This window comes from Canis lupus, chromosome 29 (assembly GCF_048164855.1).
Source record: "Canis lupus baileyi chromosome 29, mCanLup2.hap1, whole genome shotgun sequence".
Lineage (NCBI taxonomy): Eukaryota > Metazoa > Chordata > Mammalia > Carnivora > Canidae > Canis > Canis lupus.
In genome coordinates, this window is record NC_132866.1 from 38318759 (window position 1) to 38344640 (window position 25882).

General features: G+C 42.0%; 1 protein-coding gene and 1 long non-coding RNA gene across 3 annotated transcripts; one reads left to right on the top strand and one right to left on the bottom strand.

Annotated features, from left to right (window-relative positions):
• Positions 1 to 14404: 14404 nt before the first annotated feature.
• LOC140621197 (uncharacterized) lies at positions 14405 to 16152 on the top strand. 2 transcript variants are annotated; one of them, XR_012020947.1, is made up of 3 exons: positions 14405 to 14771; positions 14973 to 15066; positions 15796 to 16152. It is a non-coding gene; the product is annotated as an uncharacterized lncRNA (long non-coding RNA). The 2 variants fall into 2 exon arrangements; XR_012020946.1 differs by lacking the exon at positions 14405 to 14771 and having other exon boundaries at positions 14778 to 15066.
• On the bottom strand, positions 14949 to 17397 carry LOC140621196 (ribosomal RNA-processing protein 7 homolog A). Its single transcript, XM_072806237.1, has 2 exons — positions 17323 to 17397; positions 14949 to 17209 (listed from the first exon to the last, which is right to left on the bottom strand). Exons 1-2 carry the CDS (start codon positions 17394 to 17396, stop codon positions 16441 to 16443), a joined length of 843 nt encoding a protein of 280 aa, XP_072662338.1. The 5' UTR covers position 17397; the 3' UTR covers positions 14949 to 16440.
• Positions 17398 to 25882: the final 8485 nt, after the last annotated feature.

Here is a 25882-nt window from a genome sequence, read left to right on the forward strand (position 1 = left end):
TTTAAGGTCTTTGGAGGATGGCTGCAGGGACACAATATGGAAAGGTATATGCATATTTATGTATTCCTAGACATGATTTTGAGAGCAAATGTCAAATCTTTGGAAAAAGCTCTTATTTGGGGGGATTTTAGTATCTTTTGGTTTCAATCTCTCACATTCTACTAGACTGTGTCCTCATAAGGCAACTCTGCAGTTTCCTGGGCATCACACAGCTACTACAGCTCAGAGTAAATCAGCAGTAGACGACTACCAGGAGCAGTGAAGGCCATCCGTCCCCCCTCATAACCTCCCCCCCATTAGTGAAATATTCACCAAGTAAACAGTGCCAGAATGCAAACAAACAGTATTGACTATATCCTCACCCCACTTCTAACCTCCTGTGATCTTTGGCTTCTGTTCAGTAATTGTATTTATTTTGATTTCATTTAAAAATGTGAGAAAAGGAATTTCACTTAGGCTTGAAGTTCAAAGATTTATAGCCCAGAGATAGCAGAGAGTTGTTCTGTGTTCGTATCATTTGGGGGTTAGAAACCCCAATCTATTTTTAGGATGTTTTCCTGCAAACCAGGTAACAAATATCCCTCACATTGTCTTAGCAAATTACAAACAATTCTGAACATGCCATCACAATCATTTTTCTCTCCTGGTCTTCTCAATAACTGTGAGTTGGGTGTGGTTACTCTCATTTTACAGATTTCAAGTCACTTCATTTCCTCAAATTTCTGAGTTTAAAGGTAAAATGCTTCAGAGGTATCACACACTGAAGTCAGCATTTCTTTCATTCATGGATGCTTACATGCTTGAAGTACTCCTTCCCTGTGTCAGGTCTACATTGGGCCAGGCTCACAGATAGGAAATGAGCCATAGTCCAAACTGTGTCGTGGATAACATACATGCCAGGGAAGAGGCAACATGTCCACATTTGTACTCCCACAAATCCAATTTGAAAACAATAATTCACAAATCTGTGTCACTAGACATAGTTTGAAATCCAATTCGAAAAGAATTCAATTTGAAAATAATAACTCACAAACCTGTATTACTGGACATCATTAAAAACACTTCCATGATCAGAATCTCCATCACCGTGCTTCTCCATTCTCTGTACCCCTGAGTCGTTAAACCACACTGCCTATATGTGACAGAATGAGATCTTACCAGGGCTCCGTTACTGAATGAGCATGTTGTCCTTATCCTGAGTCTTATCTGATAAGACTCCATCAACTGAAGGGAGCCACTCATTTTGTTCTTGCCATATTCTGTTCTAACAAATTACTATCCCATGTATAATATATTCCAAACTTCCAAGAGAGATGAGAAAACTAAGGATTAGAGGGATTATCATGTATGGAGGGGAATCAAGATGATGTGACCAAGAGTCCTCTTTTGGTTTGGTGATGAGCAGATTTGACTAATAAGTCAAGGGCATGTTGTGGAACAGCTGAGATGAGACAGCAGGCATATTCTCTGGGAATATGAGCAAGACAAGTGCTAACCACAGAGGCATGGGTTAAAGATGCTGAGTGTAGACAACATATATTGAAACGAGGACCGACACTGAGGGATCAGTGTGCCCCTCAAGGAAGATGAAGCACAGTGAAAAGAAGTAAATATTGTGAGTTTGTAAGTTCTGTGCATGTTGACACCCTCAGCTGCCAACAGAGTGCCTGGTTCAGAGGGGAGTTCGATCTGGTCTGCCAGAAGATCATGTGCTGCAGATGAGTATTAAGCCAACTGGATTCCCAGAACATCTAGGTCAGAGGGTTTGCTCAATAAAAGCAGTGCATTTTAATTTTCAAGTCTTTCCCCATTATAGGAGTCTGGCTGACACCCTGGATAATAATTCCTCAGTATTGAAGCTATTATTATTATATTATTCTTCAATGTTTTTCACCTTTTTCTTTTCATTATGAGTTGAAAGCCATGTCCCTAAAGGTTGACCTCAGTGATTTTTCCTCTCTCTCCTTTGATTACTGCCCAGAATGGCTCTGACAGTCAGTGTGCCTGTGTGTGTGTGTGTGTGTGTGTGTGTGTGTGTGTGGTGGGGGGGGTTGTTTTTCATTTCCTCTGCTTATTTCCATCAAATGAGGACAATAACAGTATAGAAAAAATCCTTAATTGTCCAGAACGAGCATGAGCATGGCGTTAGCACCAATTTATGACTTTATCCTAATGTGTCCCATATTCAGAGTGACAGACTTCTTTGAGGTTTTGGATCCTGTGAGACTTAAACAATGTTGTCGCAATAATCTGTGGAGATTGTCAATGTCTTCACCCCATGAAGCCTCACAAAGTTGAGGTCACTGAGCCTTCAGCCAGAGAAATGGTCAGTTGTTTTCTTCTCTCCTGATGCATGCTGTGAATTCTTTCCCCATTCAGGCCCTAGAAGAACTTTATAACCACTTAGATGGATGAAAGAGCTGACACTTTTGGGGCGGGGTAGGGAGGGAAACTCAACCACAATTAAAGAGATATGCTTGACAACTGTAAATAAAGGGGAAAAGACAGTAAAAGATGAAAAGCTAAAAATGAGGAGTATCTAACCACAGACATAAACTTCACATTTTACAAGAAAACACTCAGAATAAAACCACATTAACAAGTTTAAAAATGCCTATGAAATTAATTATTTCCCAGGAAAAGAGAAATTACCGAGATTACCAGAGGAACGTAGAGCTTAAACAGTCACCGAAATAGACTGTGGCAGAATGGTTCTGTGGTGGGGTAGTATGGATAATTTTTTTCAAACTTGCAACATTGAGATAATCTTTATACATTGTGTAACCTGTTCTGGAGAATATAGAAATGTGAGAAGTTTTCCCAAGTCACTTTTCTTTTCTTTCTTTTTTTTTTTTTTAAGATTTATTTATTTATTTATTTATTCATGATAGACACAGAGATTGAGAGAGAGGCAGAGACACAGGAGGAGGGAGAAGCGGGCTCCATGCTGGGAGCCTGACGTGGGACTCGATCCCGGGACTCCAGGATCACGCCCTGGGCCAAAGGCAGGCGCCAAACCGCTGAGCCACCCAGGGATCCCCCAAGTCACTTTTCATGTGAGTACCACGGTAGCAACTAAATCTGAAAATACTAAAGCAAAGAGGAAAACCTTAGGTTTAGGTGAGTTATGAATAGCAAAGCAAAAATTCTATACTGAAAACAAGCAAATAGGATCCAACAACATATTTCAAGACTAGTATCCTATGTTTGTTTTCTTCAGAATGCATTGCTGCTCTGTTGAAAATAAACCCATTTGGAGACTACCTGAAATAAATTGGCCAATGGGGAAATGATACAACCTCATTTTTAAAATTATCAAAGGTCATTTGATAAATTTCAACATGGAGTCTTCATGAAAACTGTCGTTAAATCAGCAATGAGCATGACAAGGAATATCTAATGAGATTCGACGGTGGACATCATTCATGATGTCAGACTTACAAGGTGTTGCTTTTAAAATCAGTTGCAAGGAAGTGGTGCCTGTGATTATCATTTACTATCTTCCTGGAATTTCCAGCCACTACACTGAGATATGGAGGTAGAAATAAGGGATATAGCAATTACTGAGTAGGTGAAGGCTAAAGATGTTTGAATTGTTGCCTTATTGATATCAATGGCTCTCTGGTATTATATCCAAATATGATACTTAGCATTGGGACACGAAGCTAGGAATCCTAGCCTTTTTCTCCATCATGGAGGAGGTAGGCAAGGAAAAGCAAGAGGTGCCAAATTCCTCTCTACTCTTTGTTATGGGCTGAATTGAGTCTCCTCCCAATTCATAGGGTGAAGTTATTCCCAGTACTTGAGAATGTGAGTGTATTAGGTGGGCCCATTAGGTGGGCTCTAATCTATATGACGTGTTCTTATAAGAAGAGATCAGGACATGGAAAGATGACACACACAGTGAGCAGGTGGCCAGCTGCAGGCTTAAGAGAGAGGCCTCAGAAGAAACCAACCCTGCCGATACCCTGATCTCAGACATCAAGCCTCCTGAGCTGAGAGAGATACATTTCTATCATTTAAGCCACTAAGACTATGGCATATTGTTGTGGCATTTCTGGCACACTACTATTTCCTTTTCTTCACCATGTTCTTGTGTTCTAGTTGAGGTTCAGTGACCTTGACTCTGTCTGCATAGCTCCCATGGTAACGCAAGATCTTTACAACCCAGTGTGATGCACAGATACCTGGTAGCACAGAGCTAGGGAGACCATGAATCTCAGTAACTCGAGTCTGCCTGATGAGTCTGACGTAGTCCAATTTCAGAGCTGCTGTTATGAACCTATCAACCAATCGGACGATATGTACTTAAGTCCCAATGATACTTGGCTGGCACCACAACAGTGATTCCAGTGAGCTAAGAGAAGCAGGCTTTTTTTTTTTTTTTTTTTTTCAAATTTTCAGGAATCTCTGGGTTCCAAAATTTTCTCTCTGAGCGAGTAGTCTCTGATGACTCATGTGCCATGGCATGTAACTGATGCTTGTAGCACAATTGGTTCTATTTCCAAAAGTTTGTCCGATTGAGTCATTTGAACGAGTGTCTTGTCAAACTCCAGATGTCCTATCCCATGAAGTGGACTTTGCCAGTCTTTCAGGCAGCCTGACCCTCCTTGCCTTTCTTGGATGGCTCTGGCAAGGTACACTTGTGCAGCCGGAGAAAAAGCATTTCTTAGTTCCATCCAAAGGCACTGAAACTTCTCCCTAAATGAAAGACAGTGTTCTAACGAGGAACACATGGAGGGCACAGATGCCTTAGCCAAAGGGCTCGGAAACTTGAGACAGCAAAATACCAATATTGCCAAATCCATCTGAGCTACAAGTTCAAAAACATGCTTCATTCAGCGACAGTTTGCAATTTGGTAATTCGAAAATTATAGCATTGCCCCATTGAAAAGTTCAGAGTCATGTGGAATTAAACAATAAATGAATTTAATCAAGAAGCTATAACTCTTGTACACATTCGACAGAAGGAATGTCTTCATTTGTCTTTAAGAGCTTGAGTCTCACACTTAAAAAAAAGGAAAAGAAAAGAAAAATGCAGTAATCTAAACCAAAACCAGTGACTAATTACCACATTTCAGCTGAGTGGAAAAAACATAACGTAGCAAGCAACAAATTGAGAGTGTGATGTCTTTGTTTATACATCATACATGGTAGTTTTGCCATGAGGGCTCTAAGCCACGCATCATGTACTAAATGTACACACAGCAACCAATTCTCCTGCCTCTCCCTTCATTGGGTGACATTTGCATAGCTTCAGATCCTTGTTTGCGTGCTTCCCTGTGGAAGGTTCTTATGGGGGGAACTACTAGCTGTGTGCTATTCCTGCAAACTGATGACAACAACAACAACAAAACTACAAAAACTGCAAAGTGTCTTTCCCTCATCTTTGCACTGGGCAGGCACAGAAAGAGAAGTAAGCATCCCTCTGGGGTACTTGCAGACATTTTCCCCATTCAGGTGAAAAGGCATGCACAGAAGATTGCAGTATAATGTAAAGCCTAATCTTTGAATATTCAGCAGTGATAGTGATTTTTACTACAGGATGGAGGATGAAGGGATGGAGGGAGATATGAGCTTATCAGAGGTCCTGGCATGTCTTTTCCAGACCCACACATTGTCCACCTCTCCTTATTCTTTAGGTCATTCCCCTCAATTCCCTGGCCCCGAATTCTAGAATTTTCCCCTACAAGCCCATATCACACTGGCTTAAAATGAATTAAAATATTCTTTCCAGAAAATATTCTCTCAACACCTCCAAATGTCCCAGATCTTTTTCTCTTACCTTTAGTCTTTCTTTCTATTATGAAAGGAAATCAACTTCATTAAAAAATTTACAAATACAGAAACGCTAAAGAAGAACAACAAAACCCTCCACAGCCCCATTTGCCTTTGAACAACCACTTAGCCCAAAGTTGGAATATGTCCTTAAATATCTTTTCTATATAAATTCCATCACATAAATTGTTAATACGTGTCTGAGAAACTGTTCCAGATAATCTACTGTTGGGCATTATCTGTTCCATTTTTTTACTACTTAAAGTTCTACAGAGTAGGAACAACAAGCTAAAATCTAATCATACCGGTGGACATTAGAGTTTCTGCTCCAAGGTAAATCAAAGTTTATAAAACTACCCACCAGGACATGTCCAAAGTGACCCAGGAGTTCCATGTTTGCTTTTGACTCAGGTGTCCTTAAACCACATCATCTTGGGGTTTCCAATATGAACGTCAGCCAACTTACTTTAGGCCAGTTTGCCTTTAGGCCAACACGATGTTGCTAAAATCATGTGTAACAATTCTAAGAGACTTTCTTAGTTTTTGTCTCAGTATTCTATTCCATTGAATTTGATGCCTTTTGTTCCTCTCTTTGTATAGTGTCTACTTCTTCTGCCTATTTTAAACCCTCTGTCATTCTCCACCTGGCCATCTGCCTAAATTTCTGTTTCTTCAAGTTCTTGTACTGAGAAGTTCAGAATCTCTTGAGGAAAAACCTATGGACATAAGTAAATTGTGTAGTGCATAGCAAACATCTGTCCCCAAACCAGTATTTACTATTATTTGTTGAGCCTTTTATCTAAAAACAAGTATAGCATGTACATTTTCTGTGTTAGGATTCATAAAAATCATAAAAAGAGTTCCATTTTTCCCACTTGAGTTGAAGGCACCAAGATGCAGAGAATGCATGTGATTTCCCCAAGGGCAGAGCTAGATTTTAAACAAAGGTCTAACTATTATAGAGTTTGGTTCTGCACTGAGAGTTGGTTGCAACATTTGGGATATGAGAGTTAGCTTTGTATGAAAGTGAAGGAAATGTAAGACTTGAAAAACCCAGTCACAAAACTAAAAACTTGCTGAGTTTTCAAATTCTATTATGGCAAATTCTTTTACAAACCTTAAATTTGCGAATGTAAATAACATTCCTCAAGGCAATGCAGAGCTATTATTTAGAAGTTAGGAAAACAGACTCCCCAAGCAATTGTTTTTGTGAACTTGGTTGGCACTGCAGAATGTGTTTTGCAGAAAGTCAAAGCAAAATTATTTACAGGGGGCTCTGTTGCTCAATGTGGCTGCACTTGCGTTTGATCAAATTTCCTAGAACATGAGGAAAATTCTCAGATTAGGATTCAAAGGGATCAGTGTGGCTCTGTTGGACAGCAGTGGCTCTGGATCTGATCTACTACAGAGTGGTCATTGGTACTTGGAGAGTGCTTCCTTTGTAGTAGTTACTACTCAGAGTATTTACATAATTACTTAATTCTCACAACAAACCTATGGGGTACACATTATTGTAATTTTATGGATGAACAGATGGAGGCATGGGAAGGGTAGGCACCCTGCCCAGATCACCAGCTACTTGTGGGGAGAACTCGGGGTTGAGCCTGGGCAGCCTGGCTCAGAGTTGCCCTGAGCAGTATACTACCTCTCCATGGTCTGTGAGGGCAGATCTGATGCCCTTGGTACTAGTTGGAAGCTTCACAAAAGCTATTCTTCAAATAGTTTTGGCTACTATGAAATACACGGCATTTATCCCATGCCCATGTGGATTCATCAGCCATTCCAATCGCCGTCTGTATGACAGTAGGTAAGAGGGGAAATGATGTAGTAGTCAGAGCTGTAAAGAACATCACCCTTCAGCCAGTCCCACAGCACTACCTATCTCTGCAGCTTCACTGTCTGCTCCTCTGGGTCTTAATCCTTTCTAGTCCCACATCCCAGAGATTGTTGACACCATGTGGCTTCAATTGGAACAAAAATAACACTGTGGCTCAGGGGGAGAAGCCCAGATCTACAAGGGGGAGGGTCAGGAAAACCTGGACAAAGGAGGCAGCTTGAATGCCGGTAGGATTTCCATGAGGTAGGAAGGCATGAGTAAAGAGAGATTTATTCCAGGGAGTGTGGGGAAAATCTCATGAGCCTTGAAGGGCCAGGCAGTCAAAAATGGGGGAAGCTAGGATCACTGATGCCCAGGCAGCACGGGGTAAAGTAGAACATGCTGTGATTTGACATGCTGTGATTTGCCACCTAACTCTTATGGAACTTTTCTTCTACAGGCTACTGTCCACCCCCCTGCCCCTTTATAAGTGACTTCCTCATCTGCTCTGTCATTGAAACCACGTAGTAGAAGGACTCAAATGCCAAGTTGAAAAGTTTCAATGTCATGTAACAAGGGGAGGGAAGAGGGACTCTATAGGGAGCTTGGTGCATGACTCTGGCCTGGTGGAGCTAGGAATTAGCACAGTAAAGCTGTTGTCTATCAGATGGATGGGGAAAGAAAGCCAGGAGGGAAGGAAGGGAGGAAGGGAGAGAAGGAAGAAAGGGAGCAAGGATAAAGGATGCAGGAGCCCAGAGAGAAGCCAAAGTGCAGCTTCACAAAGACAGGAGTGGTGGGATGGGAATGGGAAAGCCCAAAGATTCTCCTTAGGATCCTCCTCTCTTCCAAGCTTATGCCGAGTGAATCCAGCATTGTCACATGTCTGTTTTTCATGCTTCTCTCCACATTTACAGGGGAGAGGAAATTTCTACTTTACAAAAGAGGAGACTATGGTGCAGGAAGGAGGCCAACATGAAAGTGTTGAAGCTGGTGCTATGTGGAGAAATTCTGGTACCCAAGCAAATGCTTGGGGGAGAAAATAAGAGGATTTTTTCTAGCATGTTTCTCTTCCATCATGAATGTAGTGACTTCAATTAATCTATTATTCACTGTGTTTGAGTTGTCTCAAAATGTAAAACAGAAAAAAATAATTACTGTATATTTGACCTGTGCCTAGTCTCTACTGTGTGTGCACAAAATGTAATGATGAGTGAGATGAAGACCCTTGATTCACATAGAAATGAGGAAGGGGGCATCCGAATGGTGAGAGAAAGAGCCTTCCATTTTCAATCCCTACTGAATTTATCCTTCATTTGAGGTGTTATTTATTTGTGGGTGGAGGGGGGCGGCATGGAGAGAAAGAACATTTTGGACATAGTTCTGTAAGGGACTCTATGGCTTTGAAATCTTCACCTATGTATTTTTGTTAATGTTGGTCTGATTCTTGTGTGAGACTAGTTGCACATCAAGCTGACAGGGCACTTAGGATCAATATTCACTGTTGGTGACTCATGACAAACAGAGAGAAACCTCAGTGCACACGCTGTCTTCTCTTTCTGCCCATGGGAAGAGGCACTTTCAGAGAATTTAGAAGACAGTGACTCTGGCCTAACTAAGAATGTGTGTTGCAAGACAGGAAAAGTGTCTGAAAACCCAGCTGGCAATCCCCAGTCTCTTCCAAGGATTACGTTAGCTTCCCATTTCAAGCCCTGGCTCCAGGTCTATGGCTTTTGTCTTTTAAAGAGAGCCCAGTGGGACATTCACTCCTTGTGAGCTGTGGCAGAGCCCAGGGTGATGAGGGCGACCCGTGACCCTGCAGGGCAGAGCTGCAGGGGGAAAGACACCACCCTGTTGAGATTCTTCCAATTCTCCTCAGGGTGGGGACCAGCACAGAATGGACCTCATTTTGAAACGATAGCATAGTGAGAAGCTGTTTTTAAAAGTTTTTCTTCTCCACACACATTATAAAGGGAAACTGTTGGCTTTGGTTTCTTTAATAATAACAAGCTGGTTGTAACCATTTCAGAAACCCATTATAAAATTTTTCCTTCAAACAATGACAATTTTGGCCATTGTGAAGCTCAAGGTTATAGATGGAACCAGAGTCCAAGACAAGCTTTGGCCAGGAAGCTTTCCTCCCTTATGAGAACCTCAGACCAAGGAACCTCACATCTAGAGACAGGCTGAAGCCATTGGCTATTTGTCAACTCTGAATTATAAGAGAACCATCTCACACACAAATCCAACACACCCATGCACATGTGTACACACACAGGCATACCCCCGACCTCTCACATGCTCACGCACATGCACACACACACACACACACACAACCTCTCTCATTCGTACTGCCCACTCCACTTCATCCTGGTGTTGTGAAAGCAGGGTACCTTAGGGCCAGAGGCAAAAAAAAAAACATTACTTGTCTTATTTGGGGCATCTCTACCTGTATTACTCATCACCAATCAGAGGCCTTGTCTTGGAAGGAAAACTTAGCAGGAAAGTGGCAAACTCAAGGACATTGATTCCTCAGAAAAAGAGGGTTTGTGTAAAGCGGGGAGAGACCTGACACTCTCAAAAAGACTCAACAACTTGATATGGTGTCTATTCTCACAAGATCTTTGTGGCCTGCATGCCAGATGAGTATTCCCAATAATTTAGATGCATCTTGAAGGCCTGTCTGCTGATGGGTGCAGGGTTCCTAAGTAATAGAATAGGGTCCTGTGGCAAGGGGCCCCTCAAATCCTTCCAACTCTGATACCAGCAGAGCCCCTAAGATCCCCTCAGTAGGCACCAACTTTTCAAGTTCAGAAAACATCTGTATCTAGAGGATTTTATTTTGCCATTTCGGGACAGTCTGTCACTTTGGCCTAAATTCCTTTGTTTTTTTATTCATCTATGGTTCCCTACATTCAAATTCTCATAAAGCATGATAGTGAACTAACTGCCAAACCACTCTCAAGAAGAAATGAATAATATGCAGACCTCTGTATCTATTAAAGAAACTGAATTTGTAATGAAAAATCTTCCTACAAAATACCCTCTACTTCCAGGTAGCTTCCCTGGAGAAATATACCAAAGGAAAAATAATACTCCTTCTATACAAATACTTCCAGAAAACTGAAGAGGAGGGAACATTTCCTAACTATAGACCAATATCTCTCCTGAAGCAAGATGTAAGAACTTGAACAAAATTAAATGAAATTTAGCAAATCAAATCTGATAATATATTAAAAGGATGATACATCATGGCCAAGTGAGTTTTACCTCAAGAATGTGATGTTGGTTTAACATTTGAAAATCTATTAGTAAAATTTACTATACCAATAAACTAAAAAGGAAAAGCCAGATGATCATTTAAATCAATGCAAAAACTTTTGGACAAAATTTAACATCAGTTGCTGACAAACTTTCAGCAAAAGAGGACTTTCCTCAACCTGATAGAGAACATCTACAAAATAACTAAACTGGTTAATGAAAAATTGAATTTTTTCCTGCTTGAGATCATGAAAAAAGACAAGGAGTCCAATCCCATATCTTCTTTTCAATCTTGTAGTGAACGCTTCTTCAAGCCAGTGCATCCAGATTGGAAAGGAAGAAGAAACAAACTGGTTTATTGTCTGCCTATGTACAAATGGAATAAAAAAAAAAAAGGTAGTAGTACTAGTATTTGAGTTAAGCAATTTATAGGTTGTAATATTAAGAAATCACATTGTTTCTATATACTAGCAATGAACAATAAAATAGTAAAAATTTAAAAAATAACACTGTAATAACATAAAAAATATTAACTACTTACTGATAAATCTGAAAAGATATGAAAAATCTGTACACTGAAAATTAGGAAATATTGTTGAATGAAATTTTAAAAGCCCCAAATAAATGGAGAGGTGTACCTTGTTCATGGATCAGAAGGTCCAATACTGTTATGGAGTCAATTCTCCCCAAATCGATCTATAGATTTAATATAATCCTAATCAAAATCCTGACAGGCTTGCTTGCTTGTAAAAATTTACGAGCTGGTACTAAAAATTCTTATGGAAATACAAAAGATCTAGATTTGCCAAAATACCACTGAAAAAGAAGAGCAAAGTTAGAGGGCTAACACAAACTTATTTTAAGATATTATAAAGCCATGGTAATCAAAACAGTGTGATATTGCCACAAAACTAGTAAAAAAAAGTTCACCAATGCGACAAAACAGAGTCCAGAAATAGACTGGCGCACATGTAGGACAAGTACTTTTTGACAAAAGTGCAGAGGCAATTCAGTGGAGAAAAGAGTCTTTTAAAGAACTAGTGCTGGAGCAATTGGATTTCTGAATGCAAAAGTGGTGAACTTTGATCCAGATGCAAAAACTAACTCAAAGCAGATAGTAGATCTAAATATAAAGTCTAAAATGATAAAACTTCTATATGAAAAAATAGGAGAAAATCTCTGTGAGCTTATGTTAGGCAAAGATTTCTTGGTAACAACACCAAGAGCATAGTCTATTTTTTAAAAAAATGATAAATTGACTTCATAAATAATAAAAACACTTCTTTGAAAGACACCATGTGAATAACAACATAAACAATTACTGGTTGAAAATACCTGAAGAGCAAATATTTGATAAAGGACTTATATCCAGTATAGAATGTGCTCTTAAAAGCTAATAATAAGAAAACAAACAATCCAGTAAAAACAGTTAAGAGATTTGAACAGATACTTCACCAAAGAGCAAATAACACATGAAAAGATGTTCAACATTAGTCATTTGGAAAGTGTAAATTAAAATCACAATGAGATGCCACTTCACATGTGTTAGAATGGTTCATATAAAAGAAATGACCCTACCACGTGCTGGTAAGGATGGGGAGAAACTGGAATTATCATCCATTACTTGGGGAGAGGATGGTGGATGGGGATATGGAGTGATATAGCCAGTTTGGAAAACAATATGTCTGTTTTATATAAAGTTAAACGTATATCTACCAAATGATCTAGCCATTTCATTCCTGGGTATTTTCACCAAAGAAATGAAAGCATATGTCCACATGAAGACTTGTATATGAGTGTTCACACAGTTTTATCTGTAATAGCCAAAATCTGAAAGCACTCCTAATGTGCATCAACAGCTCGATGGATAAGCGATTGTAGTACTGCATACATTAAGATTATTCAGTAATAAAAAGGATAGAGTATTCTTATATGCAATATGGATGAGTCTCAAAATAATTATACTGAGGGAAAGAAGCCAGACCAAAAAGGGGACATCGTATTCCATTTATAAAAACTCCTGAAAATATAAAGTAATTATTAGTGACGAAAATAATATCAGTTGGATTGTCCTGGCATGGGGTTGATTAGGGGGATGTATTACAAATGTGCACAAGGACACATTTGGGGGGTGATGGTTACATTGACTGCAGTGATGGCTTCATGAGTGTATGTGTGGATCCATGTATGCAGTTTATTGTGTGGGAATCATGCCTCAATAAAGGTGTTAAAAATTGAAGAAGGAAGGAAGAAAAGGAGAGATTGGGACAGAAGGCAGAAGGGAGAGAGGAATAGAAGGGGAATAGAAGGAGGAAGGGAAAATTTGAAGAAAATATTCCCTTTGGAATGTAAACTAAATGGTGGTGAGTAGGTGACTGGAAATGTTCCAGAAGCTCTTCCAACCAGTTGGCATACTGAAGTCCACTGTTTCCATTTCCATATGACTATACCTCACTGATGGGAAAGACCTTGGATCCCAAAGGGAAGGATCTTCCATTTCCAAAGGCTTTGTCCTTAAGCCTGGGCATAACTTTTCCAGTATTTTGTGGCCTCTGAAGAGACATTTCACCTGCATTGCTCTTGGTGACATGCCCATATCATGGCAGAGAATTTTCTTTTAGTTCTTAGCATGGCCTACAAGGCCCTGAATCATGAGTCTCTGGCCCAGTATTTCAGCTCTGTTTTCTATCTTAATGCTCTCACTTATGGCTCTAGCCACAATAGCCTTCTTTCTTCTCCTGGAACCCACCAAACTCCTTTCTGCCCCAGGGCCTTTGAACATGCAGTTCTTATGCCTGGAATACTCTTCCCCACACTCCTGAGTCTATTTAGACCTTTAGGTTACTGACTTAAGAGGCCTTCCTTTTCTACCCCAGACTACATTTGATTCTTTTACATTGGCCACAAGTTCCCAGTTCCCATCCAGTACTAATTCAGAATCACAGTGTTCCCTTAATAAGGTAAAAAATGAGGTTTGCACTTTGTACTTCATCTCATTTGCAAAAGTATTCCCAAGCTCCACTTATTTCTGTGAGTAAAAGCAGACACCAACCTGCTGAATCTTCCTGGTCCTAGTCCCTGGGGGTCCTTGTGCATCAGGGTCCAGTGACCCTCCCTGACATTGTCACAAAACTCATAGAAATGAACATAAAACTCATAGGAAATCACCTGCTTCTGCACAGTTTGGAACTTGGGGATGTGGAAATTCTCTAGATTCCTTCCTGATTCATTGGGTTTGTAACTGGCTTTGTTGCTGTCCACTGCATAGCAATTTTGAAATCTGAGAGCAGTGACCTCAACCATGAAACACAAACTCAACACAATTCCTGCCTGGAGCTTATGGGTTCTTCTCTAAAACCCACAAGCTCAGCTTCCCAGCTTTGCCTGGGGTCTGTCCATAAATTACTTTTATAGGAACGTTATCACATAATTGAAAAGTAATAAAGCCCTTCTGTTTTTGTAATCTTGCTGTGAATGGGCTTCTATATGCTGCCTCTTCCATTATCTTCCAAGCTACCCAAACACTTTTTTTTTTTTTTTTTTTTTTACGTTTTAGCCAGAAGAGGAGCAAACTTCTATGTGCTTTGTGCATGAAGCTTGAGAACATTAGAGAAGGCCAGTCACAAATCCACGTATTCTACAATTCGATTCACATCCAAGTGCAAGGGGCCAAGTCTAGACATTCACTCAGTGGTTGCATTAAGATGGGGAACTACAGGAGAACTACAGGTTTGGTTTGGGGTGTTTTGCTTTCGTGAGGATGACAATGTCCTGGGATTGACTGTAGCTGTTTGCAGGACTGTATGTAAAAAACACAGAGTGGTACATGTTAAAGGGGTGAAACAATCTCAGTAAAGGTGTGAAGAGACAAAGCATGGACCCAAGCCCTGTGCTACTTAGAGGCGGTGGCCGCAGGCAGGTAGGTCTCCCTCCCTCCCCACCCACCTCCTGAGGTAAACCCGCAGCTTGTGGGCCACCATGAGCCCCGAGACGATGCAGGTACCCAACTGTGCCAAAGTCAGAAGCAAGCCCAGGACGGTCTCCTCTTACCCTGGAAGCCAAGGCAGGGGGTAGGCACTGCAAGGAGACCACAAAGTGAACCGATCCTTTTACTTTCCAGAGCAAGCCAAGGCTATTTTAACATGGAAAGAGGTATCACTGACAAGAGTGTCATGCTTTTGGTGCTAGACACGCTGAGATCTGTCCTAAAAGAGGTAGGTGCATGAGGCTCAGCCAGGGTGACGTCCAGGAGGGTCCTCACCCACTCCTCAGCTTGCATGTGAACCTCTGGTCTGGCCCCGGGTCTGCTGGGTGTGGTCGGCCCCTGCAGCCCTGGGTTCATATGGAACTCAGCACAGCAAACAGTTTGGTAGTTTCCCAATATTATTTTCCACACACATTCCCTCAGCCCATGGCCCAATTTGGCTAGAGGCCACCCTAGAATTTCTAGGATGACCAGATGACCAGTCTCCTCAGTGGGGGCTGGGACTCAGACTTTGTCCCTGGGAGAACCTGGCACTTGGTGACCATCACCTGCTGTGAACACCTGACCCCGGAGCTCTGCAGACATCTCAGCATCACCACCAAAGGCAGGCAGTGCCTTCGTGTCTTCCACGGAGGATCAAGTTTGAAAGACTCCGTATTCTTTTTTTAAGCCCTGACAATTCTCAGAACCAGCAGGGCTCTTGACTGCTGGCCTCGTTCCCAGCCTAGCTCTATAACCTCACAACTCAGAATGGCCCAGAAGCCCAGGGTTTGGAGCCCTCCTCCCCCCAGTCAGACCTTTCTCCCTGGCTCTGAGCCAGGCCCCGACAAGCAGCATGTCACTGCCCCGGGGGGAACCCTTCGAAACCTCTGTGAGGCAGCAGCCCCGGGAAGGCCCCAGCACAGCAGAACCCCCTTACCTGGGCTGTACCTGACCAAGCATGCCCTCCCCTCCGCAGCAGTTCCAGTACATGGAAGTCCCGGGCAACCACTATGTGCACCTGAACCAACCCCAGAATGTGGCTGACATCATCAGTGCCTTTCTGCAGAGCAAGGAGAGGCTCCCACACTAGCTGTAGCCTGGACCTGGGGCTTTGGAGGCCTTGTGCCCGTCACTCCCATCCGGATTCCAGGTGTGGTGGGGACACGGGGCAAGATTCTTTTAACATGTTGACGTCACGGGGGAGACACTGCTTGAACTTTGGGGTGTTGTCTGTTTTGTGGCTGATAATCTGCACCAAGCTGGTGGTGGGCGGAGGAAGGAGTGGCCAGGTGGCTGCCCAGCTGGATGGAAAATAAATGTTCTTGTATTCTCACTGCTTCTGAGGCTGTTCACTCCTCATGGGGACTTTTCCACGGAGGGAAGGGAGAAGAGAGTCTAGGAACAGGCTGGGAACACAGACCAGAAGGAAGCGACCGTGGCCTGGGCGGGTGGCTCCCTGTGAGCCAGGCCCTCATGCTGGACCGGCCTTGCCAGCACTGGGCCCCAACCCTGCTGAAGTTCCAGAACCAAGGGAGGATACTGTCCTTCACCCCACCCATGTGGGCTCAGATTGGAGACGAGTGTTCCAGACCTCTCCACGGGACCCCCGGATCAGCTCAGCTCAGTAGGGTCGGAATTTGCGCTGGGCCCGCATCAGTTCAATCCTCTGCTTGTCCTCCTCGAACTTCTTGCGCAGCTGGGCTAGATGCTCCATCTTGGTCTCTCGGTGCTGCCAGGCATAAAAGTTGAGCAGCTCCTTGCGGGCACGCTTCTGTCTCTCCTTCTCCAGCACCCGCAGGCTGGCTGCCTCTGTCCGGGGCAGTACAGGCCGCCGACCCCGACGGGTCACCTTCACCCAGCCCTCCTCGTCCGGAACCCCTTCCTCCTCCTTAGCCTTAGCCTCCTCCTCAGCTATCCTCTTGTCATACGCCTCCATGAACGTGTCCACTTCGACCCTCAAGGTCTCAGGGTCCAGCACGGAGTCTACGTAGTTGCTGATCCACTTGTGAATGCCACTCTTCACGGGGTGACTCTCTGTCGAGACCACTAAGGGGCCCTTCAGGACTATGGCCGCAGACACACCAGCTGGCTTCTGGAACACCACGTAGGCTACCTGGAAGCCTGGAACAGGTGTGGGGTCAAAAAACTTCGACTTTGGCTCCTTTGGGCTGTCGCCGAGGTCGGGCTTCTCCTGTAATTCCACAGATTGGACGGCACCACAGGGGGAGAAGAGGCGGGACAGGCACTCCTCTGTGCAGTATGGGGGCACATTGAGGACAAAAAGGGTCCGCTTCTGAGGCCAGGAAGACTTGGTGCCTTCTCGAACTTTGTGCTCTCTCACATAGAGGTAATGAGAAGCTTGCTGCTTTTCAGAGAACTTGATGGGGATGGCTGGACAGGAAACGGGGGCAGGAGGGATGGTGTGAACATCCAGCTCACGTGTCCCCTTCCAGTCCCATCTGTCCATCCGCTCTTGCCCTAGGCCCATGCGCAGTACGTGCAGGCTGAGTAACCTGGGGGGCTCGGAATCCCCGGCTCCGAGTCCCGCGCCCCACGCTTCCTCCTGCGCGCCGCCATCTTGCCCTACCCAAACACTTTTAATACCTCCTTCTAGATCTTTCCCATAGTCACCTCTTAGCTTAAGAACATGGAACATGCCCCACATGAAATAATGTCACTACCCAATTATTCTTATATCTCAGCTATAGGGAGCTAATGGTTTACTGAGCCAAACAAATGTGAATAACATGTGGATTTTATTTGTTGAACTCTTATCAACAGGGAAACTGCTGCTTCCTTATACTTTTTATAAGGTTTCTGTGCCTTTCATACAGGACTGCTTTCATATGCATGAGATCACAACTGCTCTTCAGATGTATTATTTTAATTGAGATATAATTGACACACAACATTTGTAAGTTTAAGATATACAATGTGTTGATTTGATATATTTACAAATCACAATATGATTACCACCATAGAATTAGCTAATACCACTATCATATCCCATAATAATCATTTTTTTGTAGTAAGAACAATTAAGTCTTATCTCTTAGCAATTTTTTTTGATTTTTTAAAATTTATTTATTCGAGAGAGAGAGAGAGAAAGAGAGAGAGAGAGAGAGGCAGAGACACAGGCAGAAAGAGAAGCAGGCTCCATGCAGGGTACCTGACATGGGACTCGATCCTGGGTCTCCAGGATCATGCCCTGGGCTGAAGGCGGTGCTAAACCGCTGAGCCACCCGAGCTGCCCCTCTTAGGAATTTTGAAGTTCATAAGACAGTATTGTAGTGTATAATCACTATGCTGTGCATTGGATCTCCAGAACTTCATTATCACTAGTTGCAAGTTTGTAACCCTGAACATCCGTCCAATTCCCCCACTAGCCCCATCCCCTAGTAGCCACCATTCTAGTCTGTTTTTGACTTCAGCTTTTTTAGATTCCATATATAAGTGAGATCATACAGTATTTATCTTTCTCCGTCTGACTTATCGCTTAGCATAATGCCCTCAAAGGCCATCCATGTTGCCGCAAATGGTAGGATTTCCTTCCTTCTCATGGCTCAGTAACACCCCATCTTCTTTATCCATTTTGATAGACACTAGGTTGTTTCTATGTTTGGCTATTGTGAATAATGCTGCAATAAACGTGGGAGTTCAGATATTTTTTTCAAGATCTTGTTTTCATTTCCTTTGGATATATACCCAGAATTGGAATTGCTGGATCATATGTTCTTCAAACTTAGTCCCAAATGCTTTGTTCTTTTAGCTCTGACATTTAGAAGATAGTCTCTGAGGCTAGGCACCCCCTCCGGCCCTGAGTGGCTGCAGAACATATCTGTCTTCTGTTGAAGCCCTCTCATGTTGCTCTGGGGTAAGCAGAGAAGTAGGAAAGGTGACATGTGGTCGTCCCAGCTCAGCGTTGTTCACGAGGTGTGCCCAGGACTGCAGAATGCCATCATCATTCACAGGGACCACTGGAGCAGTCTCGGTGGAACAAGCTTTCTGCTTCTGGTCTCTTCCCAACCATCCAATTCTCCTCTGTTGCCAGAATAAATCATCAGAAACTAAATCTGGCCATATCACTCCCTATCTAAAATTCTTTGAGGGCCCACATGGTGTGTAGGTTAAAGTGGGAGATCCTTAGCTGGGAGAGCAGAAGTACGAGCGCCCAGCCAGCCTGCCATTCCACCCTGGTCTCTATACTGTCCCTGACTTTTCTTTAGGTCTCTGACAGCTGCTTCTAATGACCCCACCTGCCAGGCTGGCCTCTCCCCCACAATGTTGCTGGTGCCGTTTCCCTTCTGTTACACATCTTCTCATTCCTTTTCCCCACCTGCCTAACTGCATACTCATACTTCAGGGTTCAAATGTGCTGGGTGCTCCCCTAGGGGAGAAGAGAAACCCATCAAGGTGGGAATGAGACAGTGGGCAGAAGCCTTGGGCAATGGCTAGAGCAGGAACAGGGATAGGCCCAGGAACCTCTCTACCTGCCACCTCCTGCTGTGTAATTTAGGGGCATATTAGTTTTCCAGAGCTGCTGTAACAAAGTGGCACAGACTGGGTGGTTTACACAGCAGAAATGTATGTTCTCATGGTCCCGTAGGCTCAGAAGTCTGAGATTTAGGTGTCAGCAGGTTTGCTTTCTTCTGAAGCCTCTATCTTGTTTGTAGAAGGCTGCCTTCTGCCTGTGTCTGAACATGGACTTCCTTCTGTGATGTGCACAAATTTCCCCTTTTTATGAGGATACCAGCTATTCTGGATTAGGGCCCACTCTACTGATCTCATTTTCACTTAATCACTGCTACAAAAGAACCCTATCTCCAAATTAAGTTGCATTCTGAAGTGCTGGGTAGGGGTTATGGCTTCAACATACAAATTTTGGGAGAGGGACACAATTCAGCCCATAATAGGGTGGAAGGGGGGGGGGTCCTTTATCCTCCCTGGTCTCAATTTAATCTCTTCATCTATAACATGGGAATTGGGGTGGTTGAACAGGTAATCATGTATAACCTTTACAGCTCTAGATTTTTCTGTATTGAAATCAGGCAACATGAAATAGGAGCTTGAGCAATCACATGCTTGTGCTTTCCCAACAGAAACAAACTAAGGGTTTCAGACCTGAATGATCTGTGTAGGTGTCTGAATCCTCCCTCTGCTTTTCTTGCAGTCATGCATCACTAAAGAAAATCAGTGTAAAGAAGGCAATGAGTTTGCTGCCTACTTTCCCCTCTCAGTGGGACAAATGGAGGAGGGAGCCAGAGAAGGCAGGAAGTGAAAGTGCCCAGACTTTTAAGTGTTCCACAAAGCATGAGAACCAGCATGGGCTGGCTTAGAGAGACAGAGAGTGAGTAGAAGGGAAAGAACACCACTAGTGTGTGTGTGTGTGTGTCTGTGTCCTAAAGGATAAGAAAAGCCATTTGAAGTCCAGGGTGGCCAGAGAAGAAAGTCCATTGTCACTCAGGAGAGGAGAGGCTGGAGTCTTTAACTTTACACTCTCCAATCTTTCGCATACCACAAGCACATGCCCATGTCACCAGGAGAGGTTTCTCCTCTGACTGCTGGGATACTCCAAGGGGTGCCCAGGGTCACAGGCTCCTGGCTGTGGACATCTCCTTTTGGGGTTCCCTGAGTCATCCTAGCCAGATGTCTTCTCTAGGAGATGTTGGGCATAGGGCTCAGGACTGTGGTGGTGTGCACTCTGGGACAGAAAATATCTAGCATTGCTAAAGAAGAAATGTTCGGCTGTATTTACTTTTGAACCACTTGCCAGCATGTCCTGGAGGATTGGAAGGCAAAATAATTTGGTAAATTTGGAGACAGATAGACATCTCCTTCCAATTTCAGGTCCATCTATAGAGATATTTTCTTTATAGTGGCCCAGGGATTGAGACCTTCACCCTAAAACCTATGCATTCTGCTAGAAACAGTATTTACATGGTCATAATCATGTAGATGGTACTTAATTGATTTTCATTTCATTAAGTGCATCTGTGACAGAGCATACTATGCTCAGTCATGATTATGACAAAAAAAAATGGCTAAGTTGGCAGGACACAGAGCCCCTGACTCCTCTTCTCACACGCTGCTTCCTCTACCGAGGACATGGTCCTTCATCTACCCACACCTAATTCACCTTTGAATCTCAGCCTCTATTGGAAACCTCACAGACCCTTTGTCCTTGGATGGGACCTTCTGATCCCATAACTCTCCTAGAGTTACAATTGATTTCTACTATATCTACTATTTCTACTATATCTCAATGAGCTGTACATGCCATTCTTGATTGACTTGAGTCGAAATAAGCATAATGACAAACAAAAGTCTAAAACCAGATTCTGTGTCAACACAAAGTAGATCTTTATCCACTAATCTATTTAGGGAGATGACCAGATGGTCAGGCAATTTTGTTTTTTTAGGATTTTATTTATTTATTCATGAGAGACACACAGAGAGAGGCAGAGACATATGCAAAGGGAGAAGCAGGTTCCCCAGGGGGAGCCTGATGCAGGACTTGATCCCAGGACCTGGGGATCACGTCCTGAGCTGGAGGCACTCAACCACTGAGCCACCCAGGCATCCTGGTCAGGCAAAATTCTTATTCATTGCTGCCACAAATGGGGAATAACTTATATGCTATGTACTTTCCTGGTAACACATTTAACCTACATCTGTCAGGTGAGTTCACTGAGCATTTCAGATGATATCCCAAACTGTTAAAAGACTGTTTTTTTCAAGAGGATATAACCAAATGTCTCATGCAGGTATAAAGGTAACACTTGCCAAGTGTTATACTTTACTCATTGATAATGTAATATAATAATTTATTATAATAATGTTGCCCTAATAATAATGTGATGAGTAAGATGTTTCTTTTAATTGGTTCACAGGTGAATTCAAAGTATCGGGGATCCCTGGGTGGCTCAGCAGTTTAGCGCCTGCCTTTGGTCCAGGGCGCATTCCTGGAGTCCCGGGATCAAGTCCCACGTCCGGCTTCCGGCATGGAGCCTGCTTCTCCCTCCTCCTGTGTCTCTGCCTCTCTCTCTCTCTCTATCATAAATAAATAAATCTTAAAAAAAAAAAAACAAAGTATCATGCATGCATAAGCAGAGAAAACCTGTTAAAATTAACTTAGTTGCAAAAATGGCATATCCACAGGGCAATAGTTACATTTCATTGAACACAATTAGTTTGTATTTCTATAGACAAGAGACATTTGCATCATTGTCTGTTTTCCACAATTTATAGGGCTGTAAAACAGCTCAAAGGCAGTGAAAAGCAGGATACTTTGGAAGTGTTCATTGTATAGGACAGTGAGTTATCTATTTTCTACTTCAAATTCTTTCATACTTTTTCTGATGTTCCAGTATGCCCCCAAAACATCTCATTTGGCAAGAGTACTTCTGACCACTACTCATGCAACACTGTATTACGTTGGACCCCAGGGAGGGTTTGCCCTCAACCTCCAATTCTCACATTTTTTTTAAAGATTTATTTCTTTATTTTAGAGAGAGAGAGAGAGAGAGTGCAAGAGCAAGGGAAAACATGGTGGAGGTGGAGGGGCAAAGAGAAAGGGAGAGAGAGGATCTCCAGCAGACTCCCTACTCAGTGTGGAGCCTGTTGTGAGGCTCCATCCCAGGACCCCAAGATCATGACCTGAGTCAAAATCAAGAGTTGGATGCTTAACTGACTGAGCCACCCAGGTGTCCTTCACCTTTTTTCTTTTTCTTTTTTTTTTTTATAGTAAAATAGCTCCTTTTTTTTTTTTTTTTTAATTATTGTCTTTTTAGTTCATGTATTACAGGTCAATCTATTGAGAGTCCACATATTGTAATCAAAATCACCTCTCCCTGCAATATGGGACCATCATCCTTGCTCCAAGTTATCATATTCCCATTCTCCGTGAATGGGAAATATACAAAATGATTTCTACAGGTCTGCCCAGTTACGCTTAAATTGAGAAACCAATGTGATTCAGGCTATTGAGTTGGAGCTTTCTATTGCAAAAACAAAACAAAACAAAAACAAAAACAAACAAACAAAAAAACACCAAAATTCAATATCCACGATAAGAAGAAAACAAAAAAATATCTTTTGTAATTAGAATCTATAGAGATTAGAGGATTCAGTCAGTGTCCTTGCATGAAGAAAAAATAGTGTGAAGACTAGACAATGTGATTCTTAACATTCCTTGTTAATCATTCGTTTATTTCTTTGCATAAAAAGAGCAGCTGCCATTTATCTCACCCATGTGCCAGGCTCTCTGCTAAGAATTCCTATATGCATTATACTTATTTAATCTTTATATGATGCCAGAAGAAAAATATTATTATTCACATCTTGCAAATGAAAAAAACAAAACAAAACAAAACAAAATCCATGTTTTAAAGAAGCTAAAAGTTTTGCCAGAGTCATAATTAAAAAGTTAGTACAATTCCAAAGCACATCCTCTTTTTTCACGCCCTTCAGTAAATGATTGTAGAATGATTCCTCCTGCTTCCCATCTGGCAGACTGAGAGGCAATTGACTTTCTTACTGGAATCTAGAAGCTGCTGCACATGATTATTAGTCCAAGGAATCTGCACCTCAGGCAGAAGCAGATCTTCCAGCTGATTACTCACACTGGAAGGTCTGGTATATAGTCAGGCAGGGACCACAGAGAACACACCAAATCCTGGGAATTTACAGTGAAAAAGTGGCCACTGAAGACCAAACATAGACCCTTGGGAGATTCTACCACCACTTTCCTTACAAACTCCCAGTTTGGTGGAGCTGCCTACGGAATAGAGAGCCAGCTGGGGGACCAGAAGGAGCCTAATTATCATAGGTAGCCTTTATCTTGCTAGAATTGAGGTTTCAGAGAGAATCACTCCAATGGGCCTTGGCAAATTTGATGGGCCTCCTGTTCAGTCTACAGCTTTGTCCCTAAGTTTGACTCCAAAGTACTGGTTACTTTAAGAAGGAGGAGGGGGAAACATTTGGTATATGTGCTGCCGAAGTGAGCATGGGGGGACACGTTTGGAAGCATAGAGTATCCAGGGCCAGGAGGAATCCAATGCTGATATTGGAAAAATTGGTATATGTGTAGAAGATAATCTGAAGTTATAACAAAGCAACCAGGGATCCCTGGGTGTTGCAGCGGTTTAGCGCCTGCCTTTGGCCCAGGGCGCGATCCTGGAGACCCGGGATCGAATCCCATGTCGGGCTCCCGGTGCATGGAGCCTGCTTCTCCCTCTGCCTGTGTCTCTGCCTCTCTCTCTCTCTCTGTGTGACTATCATAAAAAAAAAAAAAAAAAAAAAAAAAAAAAGCAACCAAAAAGTCTCAACAAAACTAAGAGCTATTTCTTTTTTTTAGAAAGATAAAACTAATCAATGCTTAACCAGACTAAGAAAAAAACAGAGAATACTCAAAGTCAGAAATGAAACAGGAGGCATTATGAGGGGTGTTTGGGTGGCTCAGTCAGTTAAGTGTCTGACTCTCAGTTTCAGCTCAGGTCATGATCTCAGGGTTTGGGGATCAAGCCCTGTGTTAGGCTCCATGCTCAGCATGGAGTCTGCTTGGGATTCTTTCCCTTTCCCTCCTTCTCCCCCTTGGCCCCCTTATTGCTCACAGTGTCTCTCTAATAAGTAAATAAAATCTTAAAAAAAGAAATAGGAGGCATTATAACTTATGCCACAGAAATAAAATGGATCATAAAAGACTACTCTGAATGAATATAGGCAATAAAATGGACAACCTAGAAGAGATGGATAAATTCTTAGAAATATACAACCTACTAACACGAAATCATAAAGAAATAGAAAATCTGAACAAACCTGCAACTAGTATAGAGATGGAACCAATAATCAAAAACCTCTCAACAAAGAAAAGCTCAAGACCAGGTGGCTTCATTGGTGAATTCTACCAAACATTTAAAGAATAATTAACTTTAGTCCTTCTCAAACTATTCCAGAAAATTGAAGATGAAGGCACACTTCCAAAGTCATTTTATGAGGTCTGCATTCCCCAGACACCAAAGTCAGATGAAGACATCACAAGAAAATAAAACTATGGCCCAATATCCTTGATGAGGGTTGTAAAACCTCATCAATCTAAAAAATCCAACCAACAACCTCAAAAATCCTTAACAAAATACTAGCTAACTGGATTGTACAGCATGTTAAAAGTATCATGCCCTATGACCAAGCAGGATTAATTTCTGTGATGCAAGGATGGTCAACATATGAAAATCAACTAATGTGATATGCCTCATTAATGGAATAAAGGATAAAAATCAAGTGATCATTGCAGTGGATGCAGAAAAAGCAATTAACTAAATTCAACATATTTTCATGACAAAAACACTCAACAAACTATGAATAGAAGAAAAACATTTCAACATAGTAAAGGCCATATATGGAAAGCTCAAAGCTAGCATTATTTGCAGTGGTCAAAACTGAAAACTTTTCCTTTACGATCAGGAAAAAGACAAGGATGCCCACTCTCATCACTTCTATTCAACATAGTCATGGAAGACATAGCAATTAGGAAAAAAAAGAAATAAGAGGCTTGAATATATATATATATACATATATATGTGTATATATATATTTACTCTATATATATATAGAGAGAAAAACATATATATTTATATGTATATATATTTATATTTATTCTCTCTCTCTCTCTCTCTCTCTCTATATATATATATATATATATAAACTTAATGACTCAAAAAACAAAACAAAACTGAGAACTAAGAAATAAATTCAGTAAGTATCCTTTGCAGGATACAAAGTCAGTGTGTTTCTATATACTAACAATGAACTATCTGAAAAGGAAGTTACAAAAACAATCCCATTTACAACACCACCCAAAAGAATAAAACACTTAGAAATAACTTAATTATGGAGATAAAAGACTCATATACTGAAAAGTACAAAAACATTAATCAACAAAAATTAAAGAAGACACAAACAAATGGAAAGGTATCCTATATTTATGGATTGGAATGTTTAGTATTGTTAAAACATCCATTCTATCCAAAGTGATCTTACAGAATCATTGCAATTCCTATCAAAAT

Excerpts from the sequence above, each read along its gene's own strand:
- LOC140621196 (XM_072806237.1), bottom strand. The coding sequence starts at position 17,396 with ATGGCGGCGCGCAGGAGGAAGCGTGGGGCGCGGGACTCGGAGCCGGGG. Across the intron at positions 17,210-17,322 it reads AGCCCCCCAGGTTACTCAGC|CATCCCCATCAAGTTCTCTG; the intron begins CTGCACGTACTG and ends TTCCTGTCCAGC.